The sequence below is a fragment of the Aulonocara stuartgranti genome, assembly GCF_965226115.1.
Source record: "Aulonocara stuartgranti genome assembly, chromosome: 10".
In the NCBI taxonomy this organism is placed as follows: Eukaryota; Metazoa; Chordata; class Actinopteri; order Cichliformes; family Cichlidae; genus Aulonocara; species Aulonocara stuartgranti.
This window is the reverse complement of record NC_138946.1, coordinates 24,906,493-24,921,847: the sequence shown is the minus strand read 5'-3', so window position 1 is coordinate 24,921,847 and position 15,355 is coordinate 24,906,493. Positions and strand designations below refer to the sequence as shown.

The following is a 15,355-nucleotide window of genomic DNA, read 5'->3' as shown; positions in this document are numbered from 1 at the left end:
GTCCATGATTTGAAGAGCCCAGCGGTGCTCCTGACGAAGGGAAAACCAATTCTGCAGGGGAGACCTACCTTTGCACTTGTGCAGGTGAAACCAAAGGGAAGATATGCTTCACCATATTTTCTAGTCTTTGGCTTAGAATGAAGTTGGTTTGGAAACATATTCAGCTATGCTTCATCTCCTGCTTTGCGTTTCTGTGGGCGCCCAGTGCTAGCAGTGTCCAAGCATTTTGTTGTTTTCCTGTTATGTGTGTTCTTGTTATAATAACGCATTATGATACTGCAAAAAGTGCCTTTTCATATTTTCTAATTGAATTTTGATTGCCGATATCCTCCACATATTCTTTTTGGCAATGTGGCCAGCTCTGTGCTTCTATTTTTACCATGCCACTCTTTGAGTAAAGTGCACCTCCCATGGGATCAAAGCAGAATTGTGCGAACAACCACCTCAAGTCACGAAAGCTATGGTCTTACTTAAGCTTCCTTTATTTTATTTATTTATTTATTTTCTTTATTGTACGAATCTATTGATGATGACATTTAGGATGAAGATAGTATCAGACAGAGACTCACAACAATATTCCACTGACCTTGGAAGATAAATAGAATCTGTAAACATTAAATAAAGACGAGACAGGATGGGGGGGGAGAAACACAGACAGAGGAAGTACTGCGTCATGCTCTCCCTGAGCATTTCCCCAGGTCACTGGAGTGAGAAACATAAAGCTCTGTCTCCAAAAGCAAACTCCCAGGCTTACATAACCTGTTTTGGAGTCATTTGGAGATAGAGTAGACTACTGTGTGTTGCTTGCTTGAAAGTGAATTTGGCACAGAGCGTGGTTCTGTCTCAGCAAGGATTTAGTCTCATTTCTGATAGAAGTTTGATTAAGAAAGTGACAAAAATGTGCATGCAGTCTGTGCATGTTACTCTCCATATTGGTTAATGATGAACACGATGAAGGTGATCAGGTAATAGTGTTCTGGTATAGCTGCTGTTTCATTATACATTTTAATGTCATTTCCTAATTTAGTTTTATTCCATTTGTTTCATGTGGTTGCATGGTATTTAATTGAATACATTCTGGGAAACCTTATAACACACGAATGCACAGTATCATCTTCTCATCTTCCTACCTGTTTACACCAAAAAATAATCTTTAATGGGTACGACAAGGTTTATGATAATAATAATATTTAAACACTTTATTATGCTAAATAAAAAACATCACTTTTTTAATAATTCAAAAATCTCAATGCAAATAACTGAATTAAATAAATCAGCTGTTTGCAAGGTCAAAATAATAGTATTTCACATACAATTAAAATTCCAGGCTTAAGTCTTGGCTTCATGAAGCACACGTGTGCTTTAAAACACATTCCTGATGTTTTATTAGGAAAAGGTTACATTTTAATACACTGAGTGTAACTGCAGAGGACCAAGAGTGCCCACTTTAATATAAAGCGCTCTGTTATTGCAACATGGAGAGGATCTGGAAACTCCGTATGGAACCTTTTATACATTGAATTAGTGCTCCAGTTATAATCCACCATGCTTAACCTTTATTTGTTTCTTTTGATTGATTCAGCCCAGTTGGTGTATCGTGCAAATATACAGGATCAAGAAAAAGGTAAGATAAAGCACATCAACCAGACTAAGAGCAGAATGTGAGACAGGAGGAGGGAGCATCGAGGAGGCAGGGTGGGTATAGTGGTGGCTGCTGGCGCTCTCTGCAGTACAGATCTGCTGAGAGCACCAGAGCAGAGCTCCTCGACAGATCACAGCCGCAGGGTTCCCACTGCAGTTTAGAGGGAAACCTTACACCAAAATATTATACAAGGGGACAACAGTCAGAACAACTAACAGGACAGAAGGTAAAGGAAAGTGGAGGACAAGAAAAGAAGTGATGAGACAAACTGACAGAGGAGGTAAGAAGCACTGCATGAGGTTTTCTGCTCTTTCTTGGACCGACAGAACTTCCAGGGGGGCGAAGCGCTTTGTGTTCTACTTTTAGAGTCCTTTTAATTATTTATCTTCTCACTTATTTTGGTCTGTGAAAAGCAACTTTGCTTTTTAAAAAGTTTAACGTAAAGGTCTGAAGCCAGAGAACAGGAAATGTTGAACATTTTCTAGTTGTTTGGGTACTGCTTGTGTATATTTGTATATTTTTCTTTTGAGTGTTTCTGCATGCCTTTCTGAATGAGAGAGTGGAACACGCCTGAGTGCTTTAGGTACTAATGTGTGACAGCTTGGAAGCATATTGTAAGTAAAATTGTCTTGCACATAAGCTGTGGAGCAAAGGCTTAATCGTATCCCTTTTCTTCACAAGGAGCTGCTTGAAGGACCTCATGATGTCACATGAAGCAGATTCGTTTTTGTGATAACAATCACGGGAAACATTAAGTTCAAACATTCCTTGAGATACATTGAAGAAAGTCTACCCATCTGCCACTGCATCTACCTCAGGATGGCTGGCTGTACCAGCCGCTGCAGACAGGGGGTGCTCAAATTAATCCAGTCCCTGCAGAGATTGGTCTCAGGAACCCTCACAAAAGGTACTTTGTACTGATGCACTCACGTATTCTGAGCCTCTTGAGTGTTAGCTAACTTAGATACAGTGAGGTCTTATGGGTACTCCTGTGTATGCATGTGAATTCAGTTCAGTTCCTTTTTCTTTATGTGGCAACACATCACAAGATAGTTTATTATTGCCTTTGAACAGTTAGGCCAAACTTTACTTGATATAGAAAAATGAGTATTCCCTGTCACCAAGCACTTGGCAAAAAGTGGATGGATGTTGGACATTTTCCACCACCACTCTCTCTCTCGCCCCCTACAAAGCAATGCTTTGATCAGCTTAATGTTGTCTTCCTGCAGTTGATCTAAAATAATTTGCTAGTAAGTGTCCCTGTTTTCTGATATCCTGTTTGTTGTACTTTATATCAGTGACAGATTTCAGCTGCCTTCTAATAGCACTCAGTTTTGCTTTAATTAAAGAAGCTCAAAGATTCCTAAAGATATATTGAAGAAAGCCTACCCATCTGCCACTGCCTCTACCTTTCTCAAGCATAATTTATACGTCTGTGTTAAACTTAACGTAGAGCCTTTAACATAGCTTATGAAAGCGACAGATACTGTTGCCGCGGTGAGCCCCATTTGCACTGCAATTTCACCACCAAAACATCAGCTGACGATGGTGTTGATCCATTCGCTCCAGTCTATTTCAAAAATGGTGGCAGAAGAAGAATTATCCAGAAATGAGCGGGACAAAGTGACAGTACAGATCACATTGCAGGTGTAGTCGATGCAATATGTCGCAACATTCCTGAGGAGGGACACATCAGCTTACAGAGTAGGTTACGCTGTAGGTTATAGTGCAGGGTTTCAGAAAGGATTATGGTTATAGCGTACCTACGAAACATAATTCAGTAGCCACATGCAAAACACAACAGGAAATAGCTCGCTTCGTACTACTGGAAATACTTTGTGTGGGTTGTGAAGAAGCCGCCCGAATAGACTGCTCAGGAGACAGCACAACTCGGATGACGCTGTGTGTAGCCCACAGATCAGTTATTTGTGACACTGTCCCCTGGTGACAGAAAACAGCTACAGCATGTAGCTGAAAGTCTGCAATTCTTTCCCGTAGAATCTGCAAAAGCGATGTTTGAGCCATTTGGCTAAGCCTGGTGGGGGGGTTTGTTTTGTTTTGTTTTGTTGCATACAACCACAGGTTTCCTAAATCTTTCACACTGCATAGCCAAATACCTACCCAAATGTGGTGCCATAGTCCTAACAAGGTTCAGGCCTGCAGTGCGTATGTGAAAGTGGTTGTAGGCTCAAGTGTTGGAATAAGAAGGCCTATAGGAGAAAAGAAGAGCAGTGAGAAACAACAAGCAATCAATACTGGACAGGTCGGTGAGGCTAGTAGCTGCAGATCCAAAACTTACAGCCAAGAAGCCAGAGATACTTGTAGAAAGGTACAAAGAGAAAATGCGGTGGAGAGAAAACACAGAATTGAAATGCAATGATGGCATAAATCCACACCGAGTGAAAAACAGGAAAAGAAAGGGGTGCCTGTTAGTCCAAGCCTAGCAGCAGAAATCTGTCAAATTATGATCCCATCATTCATTCCGCTGAAAGTTCATATTAAGACTGTAATAGGATTGTTTTTCTGACATAGATTTAATTTGAATTCCACGATTGAGCCATTGTGTGGTCTATTAAGCAAGAGGCACATGTTCTGTCATCGTGTCTTTAAAAATTACAGAGCATTTGCTTTGCTACAGTTGCAGGAAAGAGTTTATGAATCCCTTGTACTTTTTTTGTGTTTAAATTTCTGCATTAATATGACCTAAGCATAAAAGCTGTAAAAGCAGATAAACCAAACCAAGTTAAGGAAATAATGCAAACATTTTGAATGTTGCTATTTATTCACACAGCTTTATGTAACTGTCTGGAACATGGGAACTGATACACTAGAAATGTAACTTACACATTCAAGCCCTACATGTCATATATTTCTTCATTGTTTTTAAATCATTCTTCAATCTTTGATCTATGTATGATGTGTTGCTAAATTACATTTTTGTAAAGTGTCTTGCAAAAAAACCTGAATGATACTAATTTAGCGTTTCTTATAGGTTGCATAAAAATGCTGTTTTTTACTGTGTTAGCTTACTGTGCTGAAGCATAAACGTCACTACAGTACTACATGTGTTAACAGTTGGTGTTGGGTTAGGTATATCAACCTTTTGAATTTGAGGGAAAAAGTTGAAATTTTGAGATTGCAAACCCAAAATTTTGAGATAATAACCAAAAATGATTACATTTTTGGTTATTATTGAGGACCACCTACAAAAAAAAATTGACCTTCCATAAATTATGTGACTTATCTTTAGCTAATAAGATATTTCAGATATGTCAATATTTCATTTGGACATATCTGTATACTTTTAATTTTCATCTACATCTAGTAAGCTTTGCTATAGAGACTCACATGTGCAGAAAAACACAAGTAAAACAAACGCCAGGAAATTCTCCTTCTTGTATGACATGCATGCTTTGAGTGGCTTTGAGTTAAATGATGAGGTCATTTAACTCTCATCTGCACATAGCTCACAGGCTGAGGCTGTGGTGTACTCTAAACTTCTTCTATTCATCATGCTTTAGTGCTTGTTTGCTTTTTCTGCCCCTTTCTCAGTTATAGTTAAAAAGTTACTTTTCACCTAAGCTGCAAAAATGAAACGCTGAGTCACGATGTCAGAGTGCAGCTGCGAGTATGTCACGACTAAAAAAACACACACAAACACAGTACTGCTCTCACTTTCAGAAGAACCTGTGGTCTGATATAAATTTAAAATTCACCCTACGCACATGTATGGAGCATAAAATATTTGTGCAGGTGCAGGCAGCGCTTCATTTTAACACTCGCTGTGGGCCACAAATTCCAAATTTATGTATTTTTACCACTTCTTTACTTTTCCATCTAGAAGCATTTGGATACTCTTACTATCTACCTCTAAATTATTTGCAGCCATAAGCACTCTGAGAAATTGATTTTTCACAGGGCAAAGAAAGAAACTTGCAAACTGAGAAACACATCAGATACTGTCAACAAACTGACAATGACAGCATGATGCCTGAATTGTACGTTTTTACACATAAACAGCTACTATCATGCATAATGAAGGATGAATCTGTTGACACATTTCCCACAGTTTGTGTTACAAATGCAAATATGCATTTACAGGAGCAACAAGCTCAATGTTTTTCATTGAATTAAGCAGGAATCCAGCCAGGCTTAGGTTTATAATAATGAACTAACCAAAATCTTACTTACTCTGTTACATGTGCAGTGTTTGTCCAGTGTTTTTTCATCTGCAATGTTAAAAAAAAAAGAAGAAAAAATAGTATGTAAATCCTTTGTAGCATGAACCTATGTGATATAAACTGGTGTTTTAGTCAGCCGCTGAGCTATTCTAAAAATTATCCAACCAACTCATGGCAGTGAGTAGGCTGACTATCTAGGTCATGCAACACAATCGCATAACGTAGCTATTTGACTGAAACAATCCCAAACCTACTTTTTTATGGTTAGGAGCTAATCCTTTACCAAAGGAACGAAGGATTACAGTTTATAGCAGACTTGGTTATCAAGATGATATCTGGTTCTCTCATTATTTGTAGACGTTAGTTATATTTTTCTTTGCATTCTTAAAGGATGCATAACTGATCAAATGTAATGTAAATTATGTTGAGCATCCACTTGCTTGATACTGTGCATCTGGACATTTGTTGCTTCTGTCCAAAATGTTCTATTGTGCTTCGCTGACCTTTACTGACTTAAAGTTAAGATGCGTGCGCATTGGGCAGCATAAGGGCCGAGTCTTCATTTAGCTTCATAATTAAATGTCACAGAGTTAATTAAGAGCCACTGGTCAAAATACATTTAAGTGGTCTAAACGGGGATTTAATAAATCTATGATTTTATGCCACAGTGGGGGTTTTAAACCTTTGGAATTTTTACATTTATACAATGTTAGTTTCTCATTGCCATAGCTCAAGATGAACAGGCACAACTATCCATCCATGCAAAAACACAGGCAAACATAATATTTCTTCCACGTATCCAATTCAGGGTCACAGGAGGAATGATAACAAACATTATTCAAAGTTTTAAACATCATAGGTATTAATTTGATTTTGGTGCTTACATGGAGGGGGTTGATCTTGTAATGTGCAGTTACAGCATGAAGTAACAATGTCTTGTTTAGCTTTGAGCCCTTCCTCTGCACAGTTTAATTATAATCAGATTTCACAAGCACTTGCTTCCAGATTGCGGCAGAGGAAGACCGCATGCTAAAGTATGCACGGATGAAGACATGAAAACATGCACATATGTTCTCATAAACATTAACACACAAGCAAGCTATTTAGAGCTATTTTAACAGCTATATTCTATGTTGTTTTTTGCATTTTTCCTTGCATACACTATAGACAAAAATGAACTGTCTTATCTTTAGTCTTATGCCTTAAGTCTTATTAAGTTCAGCAGCATGCATATTCATCCTCAGACCTTTAAACATTGCAAACCAAGTGAGGATACAGTAGTTATGATATGCCTCGGGGCTGCAGCTGACTTACTGTTATTCCTGTTTCTAACATTACATTGTACTTTATGCTCTTTACATAGTGCTTTCCTTGTAAAATAAAAAAAAATAGTTTCCATGTAAAGATACAAAGGAGTAGCACTAGTAGCTTCAGTGTTTTGACAGTTGCTCTGACCTTGCATTCATGTTAGTGCACATTTAAAAATGGCTGTCCTCCCTGTTGTTATAAAAAGAGACAGTGACCTCTCACAGCACATTTTAAAAGCAAGATGGCAGAGTGCAGCCTCAAACATTCAGCTAGAGGCAACTTTTTCGAATTTTACAGCACGTGAGAAACCAGCTAAAAGGCCTCAGACAAAGGGAGGGACTTGTGAGGTATATTTTGAGTGAGTTATATATATTTTGCTGTGACGTACTGATGTTGTAGTGCAACATCCAGGGAATCTGAATGTCAAACCTAATGGGAAATCTGATGCTGTGCATTACCTGACAAAGTAAAGAAAAACCTCTTTTTGAACTGACGGGACTTTGACAGAATGACTGACAAGGAAACTGGAACAGCACACAGATTTAATTTTATTAAGGACAACTTTTAACAAATACTATTTCAAACTTTTTTTTGATGTGTTGTTTAACCACAACAGCAGACATACAGTTTAGCTTTAGGAAAAAAATGTCTGTGTTTTTAACGTTGAATGTATTTAAAAGAATTTCACAATTAAAACAATATCATTTCTTAAATACCACAAGACCACTCCCAGATCTGAATGGTAAAAAAAAATAGATTCAACACTACCCCATCAATTTGCATGAAAATATATATCCTCTATTTCGAGATAAAAATTGTGGCATTGTTGCTTAAAGCAGGCGTCTGAAATGTCCCTGCTGTTTTTGTAAACAAGCAAAGTTTTGTACCTACGAAACAATCACCTTTAGATTGCTTGGAAGAATTAAAACTTCCATCCTTTGCTCATGATCCATCTCTATCACGTTTCCTGAAATTCAGTTAGCGTGTAGATGTAGGCTGTAGGTGGGTTTGTGGTTGCATGTCTTTTTTTTAAAGATGGAATAGACTCCACCCATTCCACGGCCCTAGGTAGGAGCTGAAATGGATGGATAGATGGAAGGATGGATGGATCATTTGCAAGCAGCTTCTTCCCTGTAAGCATGTTTTCAATGAGGTCTGTTGTTGTAATTGTTTGCCAACACTCACACAATAAACTACAGAGTTTATAGTTTACTATAGCCACAGCTTACTATGGACCTAGAAAACTATACCCATAAAATTAAATTTGCCATTATATTCAAACTCATGAGGTAAAGATTATCTTTATCACAACTTCAACATCTACTTTTAAAATTTAGTTCACATCATGCAATCATGCAAACTGACAATCATCTTTGTTTAGATATGGGAAACGAGACACATCTGGGGAAGCACATAAAAAAATGCATGGTTCAACAAACACAATAGATTTATACTGTCTTTTGTGTAGACCCAGGTCCTGAAAACACGAAGAGTGCAGGTAAAGACAGAAACCTTTCCTACCCGACCTCATGCTGCACCTGTCTCTCACTATTACAAGTCACATGTGTCCTCTAAGAGCATAACCTTGCAGCAGTGGTTCTGTCACCACACACTGCAGAGTTAGATTCAAATCTATGGCTCAAGCTCTTCTAACGTAGCATCTATTTTGTTCAAAACCCGCATAAGAGTTATCTGGCATTAAGCTCCGGTTTTACAACCATCTTCCTTAAAAAAAAAAATCTTTCTCCTCTGATTCTTTCCCTTTTTTTGTGACTGTAGAATCAGTGGATTGGAGCTGACAGTGTGTGTCTCTGCTTTTAATTTTTTACATCACCTCACTACATACTTTTATGTAACCGTCTTCTTCTAGATTTATTTTTATCTCTTGCTCTTTCCTCCTCCGTGGGTGTGTACGTGTTTCGCCCCACCATTACTCCTGTCCAGCCACGTTGTTTTACTACTTGGTATTTATATGCAGAATCTCCTATGGTTAGATGGCTATTCGATCCAGCGAACAGTATGGTTATGTTTGCTCAGCCACATTTCTGTGGAATTCCTCTTTCATGTTCATATTTAGTAGTTCCCTGAGGATTTTTGCATGTGATGCATTAAATCGGGAGCAAAACTTGTTTTGAATGGTGACATGAGCTGCTGCTTGCATCAGGAACTGTTACGCTCTGCTGCCATCTGTCGTTTAACAAGTAACTCCACAGCATTAGAAACTTGAGCTCATGTGTTAGAGTTCTCTGCTGAGAAAACCTAACCCTCTAATGCACTTTGTATCATGATCAATACTTGCCATAAATTCAAAACGTTATGGACAAAATTCTTTTTTTGTCTAAAATTAACATTGTTGGTAACAAAAAGGTGCCAAAAATCTCCAATGTATCAAATGTGATATAAAAAATATATAATAAATATATAATAATTTCACACAACATGATATAGCAAAATGATTTTTGTGGATTTTGTTATGGGGTTATTAAACATCTCAGTTCCAAAAAATCTGAATTTTCTGGCTATTTTTGATGGGTTTTGTCTTGCAGGGTTAAAAACACTTTGTAAGAACATTCACACTAAATTTGTGACAGTCTGTTTTCAAGATGCTTGATGCATTTTCGGGGGTTTTTTTTAGTATTATTATTATTATTATCTAGCCTCCTGAAATAAAGCATCATTTTGCACTCACAGATAACTTAATACACATTTCAAAGTGGCAAAAAGGGGAGCTGTGGGTATTTGCCTAAAGATTCAAAAGTCATCAAATACAGGTAAATCAAAAAGATGTGATGAAAGCCAAAGCAGCTTCATTAATGGTGAATGCATAATAATAACCACAATTAATAAAAACGCTTTCAAATTTAGTACATATGATAAATAGTCTTCATCAATAATAATTGTATCATGTATTTTAGTTTATTATTTCCAATCTGATCTTTGTTATCACATCTGACAACAAACAATGACACTTAAATCTAGATGCTTAACATTTTATTCACCATACTGTGAATTTGTTAACAATTTTCAAATGTTACTGAGATTTGTTATATAGCATTCATTACAGATAAGTGACTCCAGTCTCAGTGTTTGGATTACAATTAGCATCATATTGTCACAGATACACACAAAGGTTGAGCCACAGCTTTCTAATAAGACACAGTCTTCAGGCTTAGTTTTTCTTAAATCTTTAAAAGTTAAAGCTTAAATTTGTATTCTTATATTAATAAATAGTTATTACAATAAAAACAAGCTTTAATCATCAGTCAAACCTTGAAAATGATACCATCCAATTAATCTTTATATGACGCATTAAATCAGTGATTCCCAAGGTGTAAGCTGATGGCATCTGGTGGGCCATGAAGGTACTGCAGGTGTACAGGTCCATCCATCCATTTAATTTTACTTTACAACAAATGCATTTCTAATTCTTAATTTTCATAAGAGTCGTACATTTTGAAGATAGGATTTAATTTTAAAAGTATCTCCTTTTAAACATTTGTATTATCATATATAAAAAAATAAACATACTTACTTTGAAATCATATGAGATGGCTTCCTGAGATTATTCTATTAAAACGTTCCTTATGGAATCCTAAAGAATCATTGTAATTCAGCTTATTATATTAATAATGGCATTAATAATAAGTAGTATGTAGTTGTATTAACAGTAAAATATATATTACCCATTTATGTTTAGTTTATTTGATTTTGTATTTCATAAGAAACAAAAGTAATTAATATACACAAATTTACTTGACAGTGAAAAGCACCACAAACTCCAGGAATGTCCCCATTTTTTCCAGAAAGCTGCTATACTAGCTTCAAAAGCTGTTGTGTAATAATTCCCATCTCAGTAGTAGCTCTAAAAAGGACACAACTGAATGTCAGGTTAAAGAAAGAAGACGAGACGACATAATTTAAAGATGCAAGTTCTTGCATAGTCAGACTAGAAAGCCACATGAGGTCTGAAACTGCTGTCTCAGCCCACTGGAGGGAAAGTGATTCCTGTCCAATCATCATTTGGTTCACTTGATTTACATGGCAATTGCAGGTTGAAATAACTGTTAGAGGAAGTAGTAAGAGGAGTTTAATGATAACGATGAGCTGCCTTTAATGCGTGCATGAGCATGCATTCATACAGAATACCAAAAGCAGATGGAGCAATGAAACACTTTGGGAAATAAAAGGACATGTGGCAGTGAAAAGAACAGTCTTTCATGTGCACTATCATTATTTGCATTCAAATTACAGGATTTCTTGTGAATGTGTTATTTTAACCAGCCACCGAGCACACAATGCACCAAATCCCTACAGCATGTCTGATATCTGATGAATCCACAAGAGGACTGGCCCATGTTGGGCTGCAATGTGTGTATGCTGTGTGGCGGTCAAGGGCAGAGCCCCTGGCAGGTCAAACCCCAGCTGTTGAAAGTGGTTGTTGGGGCATGGAATATTACCTCACCGTAGAGTTAGGAGCTTGAGCTCTTGCAGTTGAGAAGTACTGGCTAGATATAGTGGGATGCAACTCAATGCCCAGGTTAGTTCTGGATGTCAGGCTGGACTCTATTCCAATCTTAGAGACCAGATGCAGGGGTGTGTATACTTATCTCTTGGTTTTGCTGCCTGTATGTTGGGTTTTTCATAAGGGAATCGTGTAATTTTCCAAAAGCATAAAGGGATTTTTTTACTGGAACCAGGAGCAACTAAATCTAAACACACAGTATAGGCAGTGCACAAATGTGCCTCTTGCTTTGCTCAGGGCATACTGACTATGCAAGAAAGAGCAAACAGTTGTGTCAGCTGTGTTTCAGAACCAAAGATAACACCTCTCTCATCTCATATTTTTATTTAAAAAAAAACACTAACCAAAGTAGCAATGGAAAACAACATGACTGATAAAATCATAAATAATGGCTGATTAGTGTACAAGGTCCAAGTGTGTCCTTCCCACTGTTTGTAGAAGGGGTTGTATGTGAATTAGAGAAAAGATTTTGAAGAGATTATGAAGCCAGACTGCAATGCAGCGTCCTTGAATGTCTGTCATAGTGCAGGGTGATATGGTGCACTAAGACTGTTCCAGATGGCAAACATCTGTCACAGGGATTACACCGGGTTATTTAGTAATCGGAATACTTAATTTCCCATCGCAAGTGTGTGAGTGTGACTGTCTGTATGTCAAGCAGGTTATTTTTGGTGAAGATTATAAACGAGTTAGAAACATCTGTGACACAGTTTACGAATTCTTTATGCTTCCTGAATTATCCAAGAAGGAAAAATAAATACTACTGCATTGAAGAAGGCAGAGAAATCATTACATGAAAGTCACTATACAGAGGGACTATATTTGAATGGATGAAACTGGGATACAAGAAAAATTTAGGACAGACACTTGATATAAAACATGATGGTCCTTAATGTTTTGCAGAATGCCCCTCGCTCAGCTCTCACCATCTTGGCTTTTTTGATTTCAGACACCAAGTAAGCAGTAGATCTTGATAACCCCCATTCACTATACAGTCACTTATCTTATTGACTATACAATGATGATCATCTATTTTACTCAAAATTAGATCACAGTTTACAAAACATACATCACTGTGGATTCTCTAAAAGCTGGGGCTACTAATCTGGTTACTGGGGTTGTAAAGTAAGCAGTAGGGTCGTTTTCTCATTGACCGGCATGCAATCAGACTTATTTTTGGAGCCAAAATAGTTGACCTTTTCTAACCTTAAGAAAAAATCCTTAAATTTGCTTCACTTTTCAGATCCAGCGGCTACATCAGATAATATCTAAGTTGAGAGAAGTTTAAATTATTTTAGAATTATGCATGACTTCATGTTTAATTATTTAGTCCATGTTAAGTTCTTTTTCTCAGCACTACCCACACAAAGAAACTGAACTGCACAGCTGATCTAGGGTCAGGCTCCAGAGTTAGGTTGTAAAAAATAATCTGTACTCCCATACAGTGTGGATTTGATCATCATTATTATCATTTTTGCTCATGGATCTTGTTTTTAAATACTCAGAACAGAACATATAGACGTCAACTTTCAAGAAACAAGAAAGCTGAAACAGCACTGAAAAAATGGCCCTCAATGAATTTTTTAAAGTGTGAGAGGGTTTTCTGAACCTCGCGTGCACAAACACAGACACACACATACACAAACAAGGAGCGAGACAAAGGCAATACATTTTTTGGTCGGCCGCCAGTAGAATATTTGATTGGATGCAATATCATTCACATTTTTTCTGTGTGTATCTCAATGTTTTTACAAGCAGCTTACAAAGACTGAGCTAACTGCCCTTCAAGTAGCTTCCATAAACTTAGACCATTTGAATTCTCCTGCAGAAATCCACAGTGAAATCTAAATTTTACGCTTTACTGATTAGCTATTTTTTGTTGCTTGTGTTGTTTGTGCTGCAATCCAGCAACCCTGCTTTATTTTCTGAGTTTGAAGGAAAACAAGCATCACTCACCCCCACAGCTTTCCATCCCACGTTACACGCAGTCCACTCTGTGAAGATTCGTTGGCACCGTTTAATACAAATGTTCTTGTTTGTAGCACATTTGATTTGTTTTTTTTTCTAAAAATATTTCTTCAAAATCTCACAATTAACTTTAATTCTTTCTAGATAGAGAAAAAGATGTGCTCCTTTATCCTGTGGTGAGTTAACATAGGCATGCACAAATGCCATCCCAAGTGGGCAGTCTTACATATAGCTACATCCTCATTATGGTACACACTTCAGGGAGCAAATTGCTCATTTGGAGTAGTAACCACTGGGTTGAGAAAATACACGTGTGTGCTTTAAATGCACACACTTCACATGTCAGTAAGCGTTATTAGTGACTACACCACTCTACAATACCACAAGGGCATGAGGAGGCAGGGAGCTCGAAAGAGTGGGGGGGTAAAGGCTGACAGATGAGTAGAGTGAGGCACAGAACAGAGGGAGTGGCGCAAAGAGGCAGGAGCAGCTTGTGCGTGTGAGTGTGTGTGTGTGTCTTTGGAGACAGGGATCAGAAATTCAAGAGAGTCAGCTCAAAGAGGAGAAGCGTCCCCCCGTGACAGATCTGGACCCAGTGAAAGGACTTGACAGGGGCAAAAAAAAAATCCTGTAAGGTACAGAGCCGTGGAGGGAGGCAGCGACGGGACGACAGGCTGACAAAATCGTGAAGTAAATAGAGGGACTATTACTCTCTGGGTTGTTTTGGCCGGCCTGGCTTCCACAGTGACAACATGGGTGCAGTGGTGGGCACTTTGACCATGCAAACCAAACAGCGGAGACCATCTAGAGGTACGTCGATGTTAGTCACAAAGAGAAGAGATGGAGATGAGACAAAAAGAGCAACAGAAAGCTAGACCAAACTGACAGTAACACTAAGATCGTAGTGTTTGTACACCAGCTGCCAATCATGATATGTCTTTGTTTTAGTTATTTTCTTTGCTTATCCAATGCAAAGAGACTTTATGCTTTCACCCTGTTTTTGCCAAGTGATTTAATTAATTGAACTATGAAGTTAAAGGGGAAAAAAAAGTGGATAATGAATCGTGGAAATGTTACATAGGTTTAATGAAAAGCCAGTAGTGCTGATTCTGTTTTCTCAAACAGAAATCTACAATGTTTACTTCTAGAAGTGGCAGCAGTATTGTGGAGGGTGAAGCATCTCTTACTCACGTTCAGTGACGAGGTACAGCACTTGTGCGGAGATAATGATTTAGAGACAACAGGATGGAAGAAAGATGTCCTTGAAAATAACAGAGCAAAATCACTGCTCTGTCTCTGTAATTATGCCTGTGTGTGTTTGGTGCATGCCCATCGAACGCGCCAGTGAGTGAGCGAAACAGAAACACGGAGGGAGCGAGGTTTTGGGCACTTGAATTAACACGCAGCTCACATATCATACCTCTCCCTGGCCTTATGCTTGAAAAGCCTGTTGTCATGGAGACTGGGTTGTAGGGGCATAAAGGGAGAGTGTGAGCGCATACTCCACCAGGTTGAATGATGAATTTATGGCAGCGGGAGATCGAGATTAGAACCATGAAAAGGCAGCAAAATAATGACTTTTTAAAAAGACATTGATGAAATGCCCCACGGTATGAGGGTAATGCTTTAAATGCAGATAGGATGAAACCGCTTGTCTGTGTTTTGATAAGAGCCTTTAAATGACCTTTCAGCAAAGCAGGTCATCTAGGGATTGTTTTTAGCTCTAAGTAAGTG

The 15,355-nt window shown here is 38.0% G+C and overlaps 1 protein-coding gene across 3 annotated transcripts in view; it reads left to right on the top strand.

The window, feature by feature from the left end:
- Positions 1–1,755: 1,755 nt before the first annotated feature.
- kcnip1b (Kv channel interacting protein 1 b) overlaps positions 1,756–15,355 on the top strand; it is a 37,066-nt gene continuing 23,466 nt past the window's right edge. For 2 of the 3 annotated variants that reach the window (XM_082548572.1, XM_082548574.1), the window contains exons 1-2: positions 1,756–1,922; positions 2,324–2,549. In XM_082548572.1, the coding sequence (XP_082404698.1) occupies positions 2,462–2,549 (88 nt within the window). In that variant the 5' untranslated portion in view covers positions 1,756–1,922; positions 2,324–2,461. Of the gene's footprint in view, positions 1,923–2,323; positions 2,550–14,052; positions 14,432–15,355 lie in introns of those variants that run through there. The other variant, XM_082548573.1, reaches the window with a different exon arrangement.